Here is a 19,955-nt window from a genome sequence, read left to right as displayed (position 1 = left end):
TTTTTTGAAATTGCATTTAAAATGACTGAACAAGGATAATCCATCTGGTGGGCGACAGGTACACATCAGGGAGGGGCCGTTTGTCAGAACACAAATGTCCAAGCGAATGGTCTCCAAACATTCTCCGGAGTTTCTCCTGCCAGCCCCCCTGGTCCAAATGAGTCCATGTGTAAATACAGCAGGATAGTGTCCAAAGAAATCACCACGAGTGATCGGACGTGTTGATGTCTCACACGTGAAAGACACACAGCTATAAAGATACACGTAGAAGACAGGGGCACGGACAAAGACGTCAAACTTGGTATTTCTGCAGCAGAGTTTCTACGTTAGGTCTTATCTCTTGCATGCTGAGCCACTCCTCATCTGAACACTTTCCTGTTGTCTCACCACAGAATCTCTGAAAGACACACTCTAGAGAAAGTCCAGGCCTCATGGTGCAGATATGTTCCAGAGTTCATGAAATGCTCAAGTCATATTTGCATCTATTCTCCAATGACAATCACAGCGGATACATGACTTGCGAATATGCCAGAAGGAAAACGAGCTGGAGAACTCACTGGACCAAATAATAAGAGTTAATGTTGCGGGTACAGATTTTTTTATCAGGAGTAATTCAATGTAGCAAACCATGGAGTGAATTTACAGACGTAGCAGGAACTGTAGAAGCAGAGACGGTAGCCTCGAAGCTCTCGGGTACCAAATCAGATGAGTGTCAGCGGGCTTTGGGCTGAAAATCCATACTTATAGGAGTTATTTTAGTGACACTGGGCCTTTTGTCTCTCCGTAATATTTATGCAGCTCTGACAACGACCCACTGTTCCGCTGGTATTAGCATGCAGATTCTCTGTAGTGCTACACCATTTCTCCAAGTACAGTGTGGATATTGTGTCGGAGGCAGGAATGTGCTGGATGTCCAACGCTGTGGGAGCTGAGCGGCTTAATGGATAGCTGTCAAAGTGGTCTCAACAGGAACAGCTGTGTCTCCGTCTCACTGGAACTATCACACTGAAACACACTTTGAACTGAAAACATGAACTGTGGTACTGTAGGGAGATGAGATCGGATGGTCTATGCAAGGTTGACTGTGAGGTGGTGCAACCTGAACATGTCAGGAGGATTTATTTCTGTTCATATTTTTAGACGCTCTCTGCCTAAAAACAGTTTAATCCAAGTTCTGTCAGAAATAAAGTTGTGTTAAGGCCAGTGTGATGGATTGTACACCAGTGAAATTAAACTCGCAATTGTTGATATAACATTTGACTTGTGAGGCGTCACCTCTGAAAACAGTAGGCGGTGAAAGAGACCTCAGAGTTTAGGGTGTACTTTTCAGTACACGACTGCCATAACAGAAAACACAAATGCAATGATGACAACGCTACTGCAAAAGCCACAACATGAAGCCACAATGTTGACAATGAGATGAACAGACTTCTGCTTTTTTTTCTGTGGTCAAAGTGAGTCATCGTTTGTCAAAACGAGGTCAAGCCAGTTGCCGTTAAAAATGTGATGCCTGTCTGTTTGAGGTGTTTTGGTAAAGGTACTCAGAGATCCCCCAAAGGAAGTACACAGGCATTTTTTTACTTCATCTCTTTTTGGCATTTTAAGCATCAACACCACAAATAGAGAAGCTTCACACTTTAAACATGGACTTGCTTGTCTCTATGATGAATCCATTGTGCTTGCATTTTCAGTTGTGTGTACTTTTGTTCTGGCTTTTGAAGTTGTGTTTTCATTTCTGCGTTGTTGCTCTCGCATTGATGTTTTCCTTTATTGTGCTGGTGTCTCGGCCAATGTACGAACGTCTTTAATCTCTCGTCATAACTTCCACTTCAGCAGGTTCACCCTAGTAAAGATGTGAAATGTTAGCTGTGCTGCTCCCTGCTACAGCAGGAAGGGCACGGCCGCGTCAAAAGAGCCCATTGTGCTGCTGCTGTGGTTTGTTATGTGCCATGCAGGCCCGAGCCCATAGATGACCCTTGTTTGTTTCTGCACAGGACTGGGTGAGGCAGATGCGTACCAGAACAATGGCAGCATCTCGACGAAGCCGGTGGTGACTGACTCCACGGGCGCTGAGGGCCCCCTCCAGTCCTGGACCTCCGCCAACACAGCTGACCCTGACGCCGCTACGCCACGCCCCCACCTGGCCCGCCTCTTCTCCCGAGATGCCCCGGGCCGCGAGGATAACACCTTCAAAGAGCGACCCTCCGAATCGGATGAGCTACAGACCATCCAGGAACACAGCGGAGCGGCTTCAGAGTGCGGATCGGATAACCCAGAACAGGACCTAGACTAGGCTAGCTTTTTTGTCCTCCCTCTCCTCTCTTTTCTCTTCTTCCTACTCTGTCTTTCAGTCTCTCATTTAAGAGAGAGACAAGAATTCCATTTTTCGACAAATACAAATATACCAACAACTACCGCTACCACCATGGCATCTGCTAGCAGCTCCGCACAGGCCGCCTTCGGGCTGGGCCGCAGGAAGAAGGACCCCAGCCTTTTGGATCAGATCGGAAAGTTCTTCGGAGGGGAGAAGAAGAGGAAGAGCAAGGTGAGAATGCAGGGAGAGTTGAAGTTGAAAGAAAACTTGACAAGTCTCATGTAAATCGGTTCATTCTGCTGATTAACTCCCAGAACCACTTCTTTTTTAACTTCTAATTCTTTAGATCTTGTAAGAATTTTTTGCTTTGTATACAAACGTGGTGGTTTTAATGTTGTTTTCATGGTGGACCTGAGTCTGATACTGTCCTACGATTCATGGTAACTGGCTGATAGTTGACGAATCAACGCTGTTTAATGGCTTTGGGTGCAGTTTGATTTATTTGATTTTCTTTTATTACAAAGAGGCTGTAATTTTGAATCATTTTGAGGATACTTTTCCATATTGTTCAGTTTTTCTTTAAATGGTACTGACATGCGTAGCTTTTGTTTTTAATATATCTGTTGTATATGTGAAACGGTGGACATTGTAACCTTGTTACTGTCAAATTACAGTTTGCTTATTACAACTTTCGACAGAGTGGAGATAAGAACAGCTGTGTATGAGTTCAGGTACTTCCCTTAATGATGATGGGGGGATTTGATGCTGACACTGAGATATGATGCTTGTACATTTTCAAGGCTTTGGGAAATCTTTAGAGAGTTAGTGCTGCTTCGTCTCTGGGCTCATTTTGAAACATCTGTGATAAGTCGGCCACAGGGACAGGTACTTTGCTGCAGTTTGCACAGTTCAGCAGTCTGCAAAGTCACATTAACAATTATATTAAGACAAATGATTATATTATGATATAAATTATCAAAGAGGAAGACGATGTATATTAAGATATAATGATATGCAGTATATTTCAGTAGGAGCATATTATACCCCCCCCCCCCCACCACAATTGGAAATATATACACGAGGCTGCATCTCATAAAGTAAGAGCAGGCTTATCCAATCTGTCAGACAAGTCATTATGAGCATGCATTGCTATTTAATTAGTCTGTACTTTAATGAGGTAAGGGTAGCAGAGTTTTTATGATAAGTAAATATGAAACCTTATTAATCAGGTCTACTTTGTCAAAAAAGTAAGGAAAATATAGCTTTTTGGTGTTGGCTTATTTTTACTGTAGTGAATTTCTGATTTTGCTCCTGGCACCAGTTTGTCCATCACTTCAAACAGACTGGGATCTACTTCCAGTCATGATGGACTGCCTGGCACTGTTGCCATGGCTATTAAGAACCAGACTGCAGCTTTGCTGGTTCCACGCCTTTCCACTCCATGGGGCCATTCACTCAGTGATACCAGCTGGGGGTGGTGTTGAAACTGGGATTCCAGCCTCAGTGTCAAATGTGGTGTAAATGTTCACGGACACCACTGAGCATTCATTGTGATCCTGACTGCAACAAGCTGAGGCTGAATCCCTCAGCCTCCTGTAGTGATTTCAGGAGGAAGGCCTGGCAGTGTTACTCTGTATGTCCCCAACATGAGTCACATCTGTACAGCTGTGCACGTCACTGATGATGGTGAAAGGAAAGCTATGTTACTGAGAGCTGAATCCTGATAATAACGTCCACCATTTCTAACTCTTGGAGCACTAGTCAGTGCTTTTGGCAAGGACATCACTGAGCAGGATGAAAAAATCCAGTCCCCCCCCATGCCTTATGTCAACTATGAAAAGGTGTTCAAGTAAGATTCAGGATGAGAACATTATTTTATACATGTATGCTTCAGGTCTCAAGGCTCATTTATGCTCAATGTCGTTTGTATTTGTGGGCGTTTTCTGAAAGCTTATATTCAAAATGGGGCAGTACCACCTGAAATCGTGGGGGGGCAGTGTAGCAAATTGTTCAAGCTAGATGACCCTAAGGAAGAAACCAAAATGAGGAAATTTTATCAATAGCTGTACAGATTATTTTTTAAAGAAACTAAGGGCATCTATACCATATTATAGCATGGCACACAGTTCAAGTCCTTAGGCGTTGCCATGATTGTATTCGTCAGAAATGATAGACTCTGCACTGCCCTCTAGTGGATGTGTTGCTTCACAACCATGCCATTAAAAAGCACACACAGAGGCGTGAGCCTTAAGAGCTTGCGACCATTTTATCATTCGAAGCAGGAGCATAAATGAGCCAGTAGCAGGAGCCTGTTCTGCTGATCAGATGATTTTGTTTAGCTTTTTGTGAAAACTGTTACTTCTTGAAATGTTCAGGGAAAATGTCAACAGAACAAGTTGTGAAGCTTTTAATTAACATTTAGGCTCGTGATCAATTTGCTGCAGTATTTAGTTCAGATTTTCTTTTTCTCTTTTTGCCACAAAAAACTTGTACAAAGATATTTATATACTATATATATATATATATACATATATATATATGTATATATATGTATTCACCAAGGGTTTGCCTTCAATTTATGAGTGTTAACATCTCAACTTCTCAAGTAAATGACAGTCAGGTTCGCCCCACCTCTGTTGCCTAGCAATGTAAAACAAAAGAAAAAACAGGCTGCGCTAACTTTCTGCTGCAAACACTTATTTTTCCAGAAAGAATTCATTGTGGGAACAAACATTTTTGCATAGATTCAGATCTTCCCTGCCTGTGTGCACAGATTCTCCACAGACACTCCTAACATGTACTCTGACTAGTTGGCTGCAGTGTTAGAGGGAAGATTGTGTCCTTGCTTGCTGTTATAGATTATGCTATGCATGCTTATTTCAGTAAAGCTCGATTGTTTTATGGTTTAAAGCTTTGTCTGATTTACTTTATTTTCAAGCCTGAGCTTTGACAAAGTGTTAAAATGATGAAATGAGTGACGACACCAAAATAGAACCAAAAAACGACTGCAGGAAATCAGCATTTGAATGCTAACAGGGTTTTTATTATCATTTCAAATTACATGGGTAGCTAATTGGAGGGGAAATTAAGTTTGCATGAACAATAGTAAAGAAAAAATGATTTGCATATGAATTTCTTGAATGCCTGAAAGAATCACACGTATGATACGAGGCAGGAGTGATTTATTTTTATTAAACAAACCTTTTTCTGAGGAACAGAAACTAAAACCTGTGTGACACTGTTCTCTAACCGCTGGGGTCTCAGATGGAGCCCCACATCAGCTGTAGCTCACCTCAGGTTCACATGTCTTTGCCCCAGTGGGGGAGTTTGAACGGGTCGCTGCTGATCCCCGCTCTGTAACGCCTTCAACTCTTGAAACCATTTGTATCTGTTTCTAACCTGATCCTGTTCGGAGCTTTTTGTCTTTTTGGATTTCTGCTTGATTAAAACTCTTTAACAACACTCTGTTTTTTTGGTTGTTTTAATTCGTGTCTCCATGTCTAATTTTTTTTACTCTTCTATTGTTGTGAATGTGTGAAGATTTGCTCTAACTGCTCGGCTAACTCCTGTTAACAGACAGCCGCTCCGATTCGATGAGTCCAATTTTTGCAATATTACTTTTGGCGCCATGCGTCTAAGAAAAGCAACGAGTTGTACAATGCTTAACTTTGAATATTCATTCAGCGTGTCTGGGCTTTGTTTGCATTCTCGCTCTCTCAGATTATAGACGTCAAGACAAACAAATATATTTCACAGTTGAGGCAGTCAGTCACATTTGTGTTATGGGAAACAAAAGAAATTATCAGAGGAGGTTTAATGGAAAGTGGAGCTACTGTTTATCTCCCTCCTGATAGTTGGGAGTAATGGGTGACTGGCTTCAATTGTTTTTTTAAGCCTAAAGAGGAAACAGCGAGAGGAGAGAATGAAATAAACTCCGTGATCACCGCAGGCTCCTCGTCTATGTTTCCTGGAGACACATGTAAAAGACACATTAAAAAAATATTTATTTTGGAGAGAAGTGCCGCTGCTGTTGAGTCATTTAAATTCATCAGAAGCAGCTTTGTGTTAACGTGACCAGCAGCATTTTCGCAAGAGTTAGGCCTCTCGTGACTTCCGCTCGCAGATTCAGTCAGTGCAGGCTTATTTCAATTTCTGTTTTCAGATGCTAAAATGTGCAATTGTATTCATCTCCTGTAGCCGGGTGCCCTGAGACAGGAGGCTGTTACACTAGACAAACACTGCTTAGGAGCTTGGAGAGACTCCTATTCTAATTTAATTTGGTTTAAAGAAAAGGTGAAAAGGATTGATACAGGAACAATTAACAGCAGGCCTTCCTTATCAGTCCCACATTGAAAGAGCCAGTGTATTCGCTGTGCGTGCAGCAAATGTTACTCAAGCATTTAATGTGGATTGTGGTTTTATGGGCTTCTTGTCAAATGTTTAAACAAATTAACCTTATGGGGCTGTGTGGAAATTAATGCGGTGGGGTGGAGGCCTAAATATTATGTGTCTTAATTAAAAAAAAAGAAGAAAACAGTCTCTCCTGAAAGTATAGTTTCCATCATCCATCATTTATCTACACCACTTCTTTGAGGGTTGCAGGGGGGGGCTGGAGCCGGTCCCAGTTGACATGGGGCACAAGACAAGGACTAACATACACACACCATTCAGACCTGGTAATAACATCCGTCCTGAGTGATACGATCACAAGTGATAAGCATTAAGCAAGTGTGAACGTACTCAAATGTCTCCTCAACGCAACCTGTTACAGTTTAAAAATGACTCCAGAAGTAATGTTCTTCTCAGTACTCATATCTGGACTTGTTTCTGGTTAATACATCAACACCTAACAACACATGCGTTTCTGTAATTCTTTTCAAATGGATGAAATCTTCCTTTAGAGCAGGTCTTAGTGCAGCTCATCGGTTCATTTCCGCAGACATTCAGGCTCACGCAAATGTCGTCGCAGACATCCGTAAACTCAGGCTGCGTTAATAAAAAAACATTCTGGTCTTCACGAATACAAAGGACCTTCTTGGTTATTTTCACATAGAGCAGGGGAATGAGTCACAAATGCTCACCAGGTCTGAACAGAGCTCCAGAGACAAACAACCAATCAGGTTATGAGGAAAGTTTGAGTTTGACCATAAATAGTTAAAAGATGCGACATAATTTTGCCACTACAAATTATGGAAAGAAAAGTTCTACTGTAATTTGAAACCTATTGATATCAAAACACAAATTTCAAACTTCAAACAAAAAATAAATCTATATAGCCCCTTCACTTTTCATACAGTCCTCTAGAAATTAGTTTTTCCCTCATCGGTCCTGAACGACAGCACAGATAAATGTTTAATTAAGCGTTTTACTCGGTGCTTGATCTTGTCGGGTGCGAGACCTGATTGCCTTTCCAGTATCGTGCTGCGGCTGCCAGTGGAGTCTGTCTATCGCTATCAGGCAGATCGATTGGCCCAGCACCGCCTCTGCAAGTCAATCTGAAAAAGTGCAACTACAAAACAGAAAGGATGTTCTTAAGAGTTGAACGTACTAATTACTGTGGACCTCAGGTGCACAGGCTGATATGTACATTTCAGGTGTGAAGCTGCAGAGACGCTGACATCTGTAACTCCGCTTCCTAACAACCACTGGGGGGGGGGGGACATGGCTGTGTGAAACAGAGGAGTGATGCTTCCTCCCATCAACGTCTTTGCTAATGATGAAGATAACAATTCTCAACCATGCATCTCCAGCTCTCCCCACTCCAGGATTAATTATTAAGCAGCATTCATAATGAAGCAGGCTGGCCGGGCCGCGACCTCTGACCTCTGCGATCATTAACTTGCACTTTGCGGTAAGCTTCGGGTCGGGGACGTCTTCGTCCTGAATCCTGATTTCTGCCATCGCCCTCCTCGTTTCCTCCGGCTCCTAATACCTCCTCTGAAGAACGATGTACAGAAACATCGGAGAGATGCTCACAGAGGTAAAGATTAAAGAAATAGTTTGGTGAAAGTTAGAGGAGAAGATCGACACCACACATCAGTCCGTTAAAAATTCAATGAAAGATTTTTTTGGCCACATAGGGTCGGGTGTATGTATTTCTTATGGACATTCCTCAAGTTTTTGGTTCCTACCTGCACATGTTTACGGGGATAATTGAAAAGGTGACGTATTAGACATGCCATTGAGAGAATAACCCTAACCCATCTGCGATAAGTACTGAGTTATATTTTTGTCAACTCGACTAGCTTATTTTGTCAATTTCCTTTTTTTTGTATTCAATAATAATTTTAATTTAGTGTTTATATGTTGTTTGTCTGTATCCTAAATTATAGAAAGAAAAATGAACCTACAGACTTTTTTGAAAGAGGTTATTTACAATTAATCTTTTATACGAAGCATTTTTTTAAGTGTGGATAAAAAGAACAGAAGAAGAAATGGCTGAAGTGATGACAACACAGCAAATCAAACACTATTATAAGGAAATCCAAAGGAAAGATGTTTCTACACTGATTGTGCACAAATAGTGTGTGTTTGTGTGTGTGTGTGTGTTTTACATGCAGATGAAAGTGAGCTGTTTCTCGTCTCTTTACCTTCTTCTTCTTCCTCTCTCGTACAATCACAGCTGAACCACTTCAGACATCAAACAGGGTCATTGATTGCGAAGGGAGATTTGGAGGAGAGGTTTGAACAGCAATGGCTCCACCGGTGGCAGCACAAAATACTGAACACTTACAAGAACGGCTTTATATTTAGCAACAGGAACAGCTCAGACCTGGCTGAAATGCTTCTGTGCCACAGCTGATGATCTGAAAGTAGCCATCTTGATTAGTAGTATGAAAAATGGAAACATCACACCCCAAAAATATGTTTACATCTTAATGAAATACAGATTCATCTGCTTAAACTGAATGTAAAAGTCCCTCCTCATGAGAACAGACACACGCAAGACAGAAAAGGTTTTTTTCACATCAAAGGGATGAAATTGGAGACGGCTCCATCCTGGATTCATACAGCTTCATTTCATCTGCTGTTTCTTCTCTCATCTCTTCTTCTTCTTTTCCGCCGCAAACAAAAGGCGAGGTCGCCAAAGCTGCTCTATTTTCTCCCTCCTCCCATTTTTCTCTCTGCCTCCATCATTTGCATCCGTTTAAAAAAAACACAGTAGGTGATGTAACAAACTCACACACACACAGAGACACACATTAATGAGTAGCACACACATTAAAGTGGACATAACTAATGGGGGTCACTGTTGAAGTACTGAGGAAGCATTATAAAAACAGACATCACATCGTGGACATAGTCGTTATTATAAAAGTACATTTGGTGACAGAAACATTTTGGCAGGAGTCATAAAAACCATGTCCTCCGGAAGCTGTGATTTTACACGTTCGTAGTAAAATCTCAAAAAAAGACATTAAGGTGGCACGTGATGTGACAGCGCACGTCTCTCACATCGTGTGATGATCCTTTCCACCCTTTTGGTTACCTTTAGGCTCTTTGATGTGAAGTAATGTGTGAATCATCATCACAAGCGTGGCCTACACCCCCCCCCCACACACACACACACACACACACACACACACACACACACTGATGTAGACGCACACATTTTCCTCCTGCATTAATGGGGTTACAGAGAAATGGGCTGAATGAGGCAACATTAATGGAAAAGACTGGACATACTGAGTGGGTGGAAATGTGTGTGTTATTTTGCCCCTCCCGTGGGAAGCAGGTTGGAGTCCTACTTTTCACCTGTTATGTGTCTGACCTGTTTGCATGTTTTATTATATTATCCTTTCTCTCTTTTCTTGTGCGCACCATTTTTTTTTGGGGCCTTAGAGACGGAGCGTATGGACCTGCGTGCGTCTCGGTAAAGCCTTTGTTAATCTGACTTGGAAGTGCTTAGCTCCATTGATTCATTTTCTTGTTTGAGATAAAGCCATGACAACAGAATACAAAAAAAGAAAAAACTTCTAATATGAAATAGTCAAATGTACCTTAGGACACACACTAACTCTCAGAAGGGCTCGACACCAGACTCTTTAGCCAGTACAGACGCTTTTATGATGAACATTTTAAATACATTTTTTGCCTGTCACATCTGAATGGGGATAAAAATGCTGACTGGTCTCATCCTGTAATAAAGTAACAATTACAGTAATTACCACGGTGACTGGCTGACAGCCAGGCAGGCGGTTCCAGAGCTTCATTTCAGTTGTCGTCAGAAGGAACTGAACAATGGAACTAGCTGCTTCTTCATTTCCTGTCCTCAGTATCATCATGATATTCTAAAATTACTTCTTTAGCGAGCTGAAGCCTTCCTTCTTCAGTGTAACGTTTGATACAGTGTTTTTATTTCTAATATATACATTCCTCAACTCAAGTTTTGAACATTTTCGGCTAAGTTTAGCAATTATACCGATAACCCTGATCATTTTGGTCCCTATAATTGTGTTACATGAATTTCACATTGTTTCATGTCTGCACCTGATCCCTTTGCTTTGCTCTTCAATTATTTGCAAATATTGGAAAGGGGTGTCGAGATGTTTTTTAATTGCTCTGAACACATGAACACAGCACTTATTTTTTACAGTGTGCATGCTTTTCTCCACATTCCCACGTCAAAGCACATGAACACCAAAGTCGGAAAAAAACGCCTTCTGAACTTCACGACCTTATGAGGAGCATGTGAACGCACAGTCCATGAAAATCTCATGGTGGATGGAAGTTAACAGGAGATTAATGTCTAAGTAGAGTCGGCAGCATGAAATTATATTCAAATTCTAAGGTGGTTCCTCTCAGCAGCCACGTCTTTCTGTGGTTTGCAAGGTCAAGAAGTTCAAACCTCAATACAGTGAAGTAACTCTTTACACAGGTGTTGGAACAGATGGTGAAAATGACAAGAAAAACATTGAAAGAAAAGTTATTAAAATTATAATTTTACAACCATGACAGTGCTACAGATTCGTATTTCTTCCCTCCTCTGTTACAAACCATAGCTACGTGCACAACACCACACACGGTACGTGCACTGTGGTCTGATCCATACAAAATATAGACATCCTTTTTATATGTTGATCTAATGTACTGAAGCTGAATATTTCAGCATTGGGTTTTACTGCTGCCTCCGATGATGATAGATAAAGATAAAGTTATTATGCAACCTGTAAATTTATTCAATATTCAATTCAGAACTAAATGCTTGTTAAATAAACTCATTTATGCAACAGCTCTGAGCTGCTGTTCCAATCAGCCACCTCCTGTGATGCTAGGGCAGCATGTCATTTTGGTGCTTTTGTCTTCATCATTCAACAGGTAAGTGGAACAAGCAACAGGACGGCCTGTTCAAACAGGAGTGATTTTCGATTGTTCATTTATTTCATTCCCTGGAGGTAAATAAACTCTTTTGTAACAGGGTTACTTCTCCATCAGTTCAGATACTAATCCTACACTTAATGATTTTCAGTATTTGAGGAGGCATTTCACTCTCAAGAGTTTAAGACCAAGTCAATGTTGTTTTGTGCATAAACATACATTTGACACGTATGTCTATTGTTCCTCTTTCTTTCCTCTCCTCTCCTTCCCAGGGATCCTTCCGTGGTGCTCTCTCTCCAGGCCCTCAGAAAGCGTCTGCCACCTCCCCTCGTAAGCGCGGAGCAGAAAACGCTGTGGTCACTTTCTTCCGCACGATTGTGAGTAATGCTCAGAATGAACTCCACTGATCGGTTGGCGACTCTGTCTGACCTTTCCCTCTGTCGGTTTCTCCTGGTCCCTCACTAACTGTGATGCATTTCTGTCATCAACTCTTCTTCAGGTGTCCCCTGCCCCTCCTAAGTCCAGGGTGAGTCTGATTCCCACTGACCCTTTTCTATAAGTTAAAGTGCATACAGCTCCCACATGCAATGCTGAGACTTTTTCTATATTTGCATATCTTCATGATAAATACAACATATCATAGACCTTCTTTGTAAATTGTAGTGTCCCATTTGCATACTGTGTGGCAAAGAAGAGCACACTAGTACTACTACATTAATTCAAGAAATGCAACAATCAATCTGATCCTACTCAGAGACTAAACAAACATATTTTTAAAATGGATGTTCCTAATGTGCACTTTCCAACATTATAATTTTGCCAAGAAAGGATGACAACTGTGCAAAGAGATAAAACTTAGCGATATATCGATTGAAAGGGTTTCCCATGATGCATTTAGGTCTGTGTTGCTGCTTAATGTCACTAAACCTGTGCCCTTTTCAATGTGAGCACCTGCCTCGCTCCTCTCTCCTTCCCCCCACATATCTGCCCTCCTTCCCTCTGCTCCTCATCTGCTCCTGTCCCCCCGTGACCCTGTGACTCCTCCCCCTCCTGGACGGACCCTCCTACCTGCCTCCTCTCCTTCCCATCCTGCCTTTGCGCCGAGTAAGACCCCCGTTTCTATTTTGTCCCCTCTGTCTTTTACCTCCTGTGCTTGTCTCTCGTTGCTCTACACACCCAGTGGACAGGACTAGCAGCCAAGATGGGCATGGTAGGTTTGGCTTGCCTGGTGAAATTAAAGCAAGGGCGAGTGAGGCCATCCTCTAAAACAGTGGCTCATTTCCATATTGTCTCCATCAGGCACTTTAGCCGTTGTAATCTGTCCATTCATCACCGGAGCGCTTCCCTCCGACCTCAGTCCATTTCAAACAGAACATTTCCATTTCGTGGTTTTTCCTGCCGCCTAACTCGTCCATTTCACGTACGTCGATGTTATAATCATGACTACACAGGCATTACTCCTCTCTTCATTATCCTTGTTTCATTTCCAAACTCCTCTGCGGCTGGCTGAAGTGAGGCTGCCTTCTGCTTTAAGTGACGTTATCCGCACTTCATTTAAGCCCCTGGTGATGGTGTGTGTTTGGGAGCTTGTGTTTGCTTAATCTGAATCCTGAGGCAGCTCTAGGCTGGATGGGCGTAAAGATTGACATGTGGCCAAAGGAGCCACTGCTGAGGGAGAAACTAGAAAACTCTATAGAGCGCGTTCCTCCCCCCAAATTCCACTCAATGAAAACAATTCCATAAATATGCCTGATTTTGAGGGAAATCAGTTAAAAAAATAAAAACTCCTTTCTCGAAATGATAAAGAAAGTAAAATCCAATTCATTAATTTGTCCCCCATTTAATGGGTTCTTCCCTGACCCTTAGCGCATTCTTCCACCAAGTTTCATGGTTTATCCATCCAGTTGTTTTTGTGTAATTGTGCTTACAAACGAACAAACCAGCAAGCAAACAGACAGGTATGAAAACCTCCTTGGTGAATTCATGGCTGTCAGGCTGTTTTCCTTTCTTTTTCACTAATCCTGAATTTAACGTCTAGTTACTTCCGCTTTCCTTTGCAATATGTTGCAGTCAGTCGATATACACAATGGTTCATAAAGGACAAGAAAGACGGTTTTGCCTGTGCATACTTAATCTGAATCCGTTTTTCAATCTGCAAACTGAGGCTTTCCCAACTCAGTCGAGCACATACCTCCGCCGAGGCTGAACAGTCCCACCAAAGTGAACTTCTCATAGAAGAAATGTAAAAGAAATAACGAATTGCCCGTCAAAATAAAGCCTCTAATGGTCTCTGTGGTTGTTCCTGTTAAATATGAACACACAGCAAATCCATCAACTGCGTTTTAAAGTTCTGTTTGAAGGGGATTAACCTTCAAATCAGTTCCCTTAGCTCAGTTTCCATTTTATGATGTGATTCAACATCTCTGCATGTTTGAGCGTTACCAAAATAAAATACAGTTCCTCCACTCTTCAATAACTGATGAGCATCAAGTTGTCCTTTGCTGTCGTGTTCCTAAGTGACGGCTCTCGGACTTGGTACTGTATCCTGCAGGTATATGGATTGATTGACATGTGGTCTCTAGAGGCTGAGACCTTCACTTTCATACAAAAGAAAATTCCCACCTCTTTTCCTCTAAAAGAAAAAATCATTGGTGTCTTGAAACCTTTCCCTTTCTCACTGACCCTTGCTGCTTTATAGCTCCTTCACTCATGTATAATTCAAATAAAGCTCTCGGATGAAACCTCTCCAGCAAGTGGAACACAATTATACTGTAAAAGTAGGCAGGAACTGGATTGCACCAGAATGGATGGATACTTTCAGTTAGTAAGAGCACGCCCTGGAGAAGCAGGTTTTATGTATCATATTCTCTCCTGACTTTTCTGTTTGTCTTTTATCATCCCCCTCTCCCCACTGAACTGAAAAGCATTAAAGGGCTCCATGCAACCGCTCAGTCCCCAGTCAAACATCTCCAAGACTCTCTAACACACTGTCTGTCTCTTGCAGGGCAACCAGAAGTCCCAGTCTAAAGCCAAGAAGGCCAGTGCAGGGGACGGAAAGGGCTCCCTCACTAGGATCTTCAATATGGTAAAGAAAGACACCGTGTTAGAACCTGATATCCAAGTGGCTCCTCTCAACCTCTTATCTCTCGAGGAAATGAAACCGAATTGAAATTTGAATATTTCATTAATCACTTTCGTTGCCCTTTTTTTTTCCTTTCTGCCGCAGTGATGATATCAGCAGCAGAGTGAGTAACTGATACCTGATGTAGTTGAGTTGAAGTCTCTGCACATTCGTGCAACATTGATATGCTCAGAAGACATCCTAATCTCATCACTGCTGCAGCTGCAGAATAATAAGAGGCTTTTAGAGGCCAGATTGATCAGCGTGCACGCTACCAGCTTTGATGCCAGCTCGGTCATAATCATGCTGTGGATGGATCCACTTTTGATAAGGGTCCAGTGGGGGCTTTAGCTAACGTACTTTAACTGCTTTACAGGGAAGAGGTTGCTCGTGCACAATGTATAATACAGCAATATCCGGCAGTGCCATCAATCACTTGCCAAGCCCCGTGAGCATCTTCAGGCGCTTTGGGCGACTCACTGCCCACAAATGTTGGTGGAATATGAAACCAAACATTGAACTCTCTCTGTCCTGATGTGCTCATATTGACAATCTGTTTTTCTATGCAGTCTATGAGATCTTCTGAAGTTTATTTGACTAACTTGCTACACATGAAAGCAGTAGCAGGGATGATGACGCCAAATTCGTAAGCTAGTTTGTAACATGTTTGTTCTGTTTTGTAAATGTTGTTTTTTTGTTTGTTTCTTTTGATAAAAGCTTCTTTTTTTTAAGTCTTTATTCAACATAGGCAAAATGTGTCCCTACCACATAAAAAACACATAGAAGTCATTATATACAAATTACAGGAAAATGTATCGTTAACAGGATAATGTTAACGATATACAAAGTATTGATTTAAGTGTCTTTGAATACAAATAATTTATAAGCTTGTTAAAATGTTTTATAATGTCCTGTCCTTTATAAGGTACCGTTATATATTAATAGCTGCCATAATTCATTATTTTGTAGTAGCAATTACTCAGATGACTCTGGGGCTGTTTGAACTTAAAACTGGTTCTGATGGTTAGAGGCCCTGCACCAGAAAGACAAGTAACCATCCTCAAGTGGCTCTCAGTATGAACTGTGCTGCAGAGATCAGGTGATCTGTTTACAGCACATCCACACCAGCGTCTGCACTTTTCACCGAATGCTCTATTGACATCTTCCTCATGTGTCACTGCTTTTTCATCCTGAGATATTTGTTTTCTTTACTTATTTTCATTAATGGGACGTTTCACATGTCAGAAACATCTTCAGCATGCACACTCGCTCGCGACGAATCCCTCAGATAATCTCCTGCCATTTTCTCAAATGGGCATTATCCTGCTTTTAATTGGGGGCTGGCATGTGAACCTCGAGAGAAGGTCGGATATTTGTCATTTGTCCCCTACTGATAATGTCAGGAGATTATCTTGAGTTCAGTGCATGTCCGAAAGCAGCTTTAGTGTTTCTGATCTGCGGTGATCGTGGAATACCACACTTTTAAAGTAAGACATTAGAGGAGAGATAATAAATCCCAAGTCAAAGAAAAAAATGAAATGCCAAAAAATTAAAAGTCTAAATTTCTCATAGCACAGATGGAAGATGTGACTCGGTTCTGCTGTTGTGACTAAAGAGACCTCAGGGATTCAAACTCCCACACAGAGAGTTTCAGGACATGTTATCTTGATACTGTGTGTCACACTCACCCAGGCCTGCTTTAGACCACTGTCTTCACAGCGACTGGACTTTTTAATTTACAGAGACACTTCTCATTTGTTTTTCGTACTGACTGCCATGAACAGGAGTGGCAGCTCCCATGCTCTGCCGGTTCACCCCCGTCAGTGTTTCATCAGCCGGGCTCTCTCATGGCACCTTCCATTAGTTGGTTTAGCAGCTAGATAGTGACGATGGACACAAATCCTAATTTCCCCGGGGGCTGCGTCCTCTTCTGCAGTGGCTAAACTGTTGTCACTAATCTGCTTGAGAGTAAACAGTGTGGAGATGAAGAACTTCTGGGACGCTGGTTTCACGTCTCTCTGATAAGACTAATTAGCGCCGGCTCCTTGCTGTCACACCATCACTTCCGTTTTTTTCTGCGCTCGAATGGCATCACGTTGCAAATGTAAATGAGCACAAAGCCACATTCACTTTGAATTAATGTTTAACACTTAGTTTCTATTCACTCTCTGCTTTCAGATGTAAATCTCAGTTCACTTGCTGTGTATTGAGTTTTCCTCTTTAATGACAGACAATGGATTTCATTTGAGGAAAAGCTTAGAACAAAAGCTCAATCCTCAGCCTTCGCGAGCCATCCATAAAGATTTGTCTCATTTGTATCCTGTAATCCTTCTTTCTCTCTTCTGGAGTCCTCTACTCTTCCTGTTTAGTTTTTTTTTTATCTGAATAGGAGAGTGGGAAGAAAAACAATACAATGTGGTTTCGGAGATGGCTTTGTTGTAAACACAGAACATCTTGTCTGGAATTCAGGGAACAATAAAATGGAGACACAGGGTGTTTGGGTTTTCCTCTGAAAACCTTAAGGACATATTTGAAGGATTTGTGAAGCAACATGTTCCAACAGCTCTTCCTCCTGTCCAACTCTATTTCCTCTCATAGGAGAAAATAATAAAATATTGTGTAATAAAAGTTGGACGTTTTTGAGTCAGAATAAAATTCTGAAACATTTCCCTTCACCTGAGTATCTGCATCACATTTCTGATGCGCCTGCTAATCCAATTGGCTTTACTTTGATTAGTCATGTGTTAGATACATATCGTATTTGTGATTTATTGTAATTTATTATTTTTGAATAACATTGTTTAATTCTCCAATTATTTTGCCTTTGTTTCCCAAAAATGTTGACTGCTGTCTAACTTCTCTATTGACAGGACCACTCTGACATTTTCAGAGTTATTTAGCCTTGGTTTTGTTTTTCAGTTTAAAAGCAAGAGAGTTATTTGATTAAGTGAACTGGCACGTGAGCATGGCTGTGTCTCAAATTTCTATTTTACTATACAACTATTAAATATACTTTACCTGTTATTAAGAGGACTTCCATGTAGAGGACGGTACACTAGCTGTTCACGATGCACTGTGGGATACAAAGAGTGCACTATATAGGGTAGAACAATGATCTAACCTTTCTGACACCCCTACAAAATGGCCAGAGTGATACAAAGTGATACAGAGTGATAAGTGAGTGACAAAGAATGAAAACAGAAACATCACAGTGGTTCTTTAACGGCAGACATGCGGGTTGGCCACCTGCATATATTCACCCGGTGATGTGTTGTGTGTTTTGCAGGGAAGCAGGAGCGCATCTCCAGCCAAACGCTGAGGTCCCTCTCCACTCGACGACCCCCCCCCTTCCAACAGCTCGAGGGCAGACCTTCAAGAACACGGGACTAACGTGGGGGAGAAAAGGAAAAAAGAAAAAAGAGGAAGAAAAGGAGGAAACCTTGTCACCCGCGCTCACACTCGACCTCCCCTCCGCCTCTGATAACACTTTAATGTTTCGCTAAATCCCTCGCCTCTCCTTACCCCCCCCCGCCTTGGCTGGTAGATAGCGACACAATCTGTTAACCCCCCTCCCCCCATCCCTCCCCCCATCCCTCCCCCCATCCCTCCCTGCATGCGTGGTGCTGAGTAGTTGTCATCACGAACTGTTTGCTGAAGTTGACCCTGAAGCCGCTCACATGTGCAGCCTGAATGACCCCCGCTGACCCCCCCCCCCCCCGCCGTGGCTCTCTCCCCCCTTATACGTGTGCTGCTTGAGTCTCTGTGGACGTCTCACATAGTTTCTCTACATTTAAAATAAAAGGTGGCTGAACTGAAGCTCACCCGGAGCAGCTGAAAGTCGAGGCCGGTGCAAGTCCGACTGACTTGACCGTCACTGCCGCTCGTGGACTTGGATGAAAAGGCCGGGTGGCTTCTGTCTCTAGTGAAGAGTGATTTTCTGTCTCGTCGCGCTGTCGTTCGTCGAACCCCTCCCACCTCGTGTTTGATTCTTTTCTAATAATCGGTTTAACAGTGTTCACATTGCTATGGGAGCCATTGTGTTTGTTTCCAACCCTCGTGTCTTTAGCTGTAGCTAAGTGTCCTGTCCTGAATGTCACGTCAATCTGTGTTTGTCGTTACGGCCGGCTGCAGGTTTGTTGTGGTGAAAGATTCACTTCTCAAACTTTCTAAAATCAATATCCTGTAGCAGCCACCGTGAGCAGGAGATAAATCAGTCGTTTCTAACGCGTCGTTTTTCTTTTTCAGTCCACGAGATAATGATTCACACTCATTCTCATTTCCACATGTAGAACTAAAGAGCTTGAAAGTGAATTATTTTCCATTTTTTTTAAAACATTCCCACTCTGAATCCTCAGCATGAAGCCAGATTCAGAGCTTCCATCTCTGCTTCAGCGTAGTCTTCTCTATGTTTTTCGTAAGCGCAGCACAAGTGCCTTTTCCTCCTGACTACCAAAAAACAATGTGCTGTGTCTGTGGATAATGATAAAGAAAACACAATTTCAAGAAGGTGCTCTGTAACTAACTCTGTATTGACACATTATAAGGTGTTTACTTGGGAATGTTGTCTGACAGCACTGTGCCACTCGGGCTGTTCCAAACGTCCCCCCCCCCTCCCAACGCAGGCCTGTGTGATGTGTGGCGTCCGCCTCTCCTCCTGTTTGTGCGTGCTTCAGCCTCATCGAGTGCTGTGTAGTGTTTGTTTCTTTCCCCAAGTGAACGAATGTAAAGAACCTCCTCATTACTGTATGTGTAATAAACATGACCAGCCACTTAACCGAAAAATAAATAAAAAGGATAAAACCAACTCTATTTCCTGTCTCGTGGAGTGTGTGCTTTGTTCACCTAGACACGACCGACGAGGCTGCACCACTTTAGAACTGAAGAGAGATACAGGGTCGGGTCACGGCTCCACAGCAAACACAAGTGGGACATGGTTTCTTTCATAGAGCCGCTGAGTGAGTGATGGTCATTCACGATACTGAGCTGCAGCAGCGGGAGCTTCTTCAGGCTCAGGTGTAATCACAGTGTTAGAGCTGGGTGAACCCTGTGAGATAGCCTCTGGCCTCCGGGCTTGGGGAAGGCAGAGGGGCAATGATTTTGGGTCTAATAAACCCAGAGGTGATTGGTTCATTCACCTGATGCTTTCTGAACAAACACACATGGGAGCTGCAGGCCGTCTGTCCCGGTTATTAAGTCCTAGCG

The 19,955-nt window shown here is 42.4% G+C and overlaps 2 protein-coding genes across 2 annotated transcripts in view; both read left to right on the top strand.

Annotated features, from left to right (window-relative positions):
- LOC128449065 (myelin basic protein) overlaps positions 1-5,776 on the top strand; it is a 62,957-nt gene extending 57,181 nt beyond the window's left edge. The window contains exon 4 of the mRNA XM_053432065.1: positions 1,995-5,776. Within this exon, the coding sequence (XP_053288040.1) occupies positions 1,995-2,293 (299 nt within the window). The 3' untranslated portion in view covers positions 2,294-5,776. The remainder of the gene's footprint in view (positions 1-1,994) is intronic.
- On the top strand, positions 2,426-18,282 carry LOC128449066 (myelin basic protein). Its single transcript, XM_053432066.1, has 5 exons — positions 2,426-2,545; positions 11,905-12,009; positions 12,132-12,158; positions 14,637-14,717; positions 18,040-18,282. Exons 1-5 carry the CDS (start codon positions 2,426-2,428, stop codon positions 18,070-18,072), a joined length of 366 nt encoding a protein of 121 aa, XP_053288041.1. The 3' UTR covers positions 18,073-18,282.
- Positions 18,283-19,955: the final 1,673 nt, after the last annotated feature.

This window comes from Pleuronectes platessa, chromosome 10 (assembly GCF_947347685.1).
Source record: "Pleuronectes platessa chromosome 10, fPlePla1.1, whole genome shotgun sequence".
NCBI lineage: Eukaryota > Metazoa > Chordata > Actinopteri > Pleuronectiformes > Pleuronectidae > Pleuronectes > Pleuronectes platessa.
This window is presented reverse-complemented; position numbering and strand designations above follow the sequence as displayed.

Coding starts and splice junctions, on each gene's coding strand:
- LOC128449066 (XM_053432066.1), top strand. CDS start 2,426: ATGGCATCTGCTAGCAGCTCCGCACAGGCCGCCTTCGGGCTGGGCCGC. Junction 12,159..14,636: donor CTGCCCCTCCTAAGTCCAGG/GTGAGTCTGATT, acceptor TGTCTCTTGCAG/GGCAACCAGAAGTCCCAGTC. Junction 14,718..18,039: donor TCACTAGGATCTTCAATATG/GTAAAGAAAGAC, acceptor TGTGTTTTGCAG/GGAAGCAGGAGCGCATCTCC.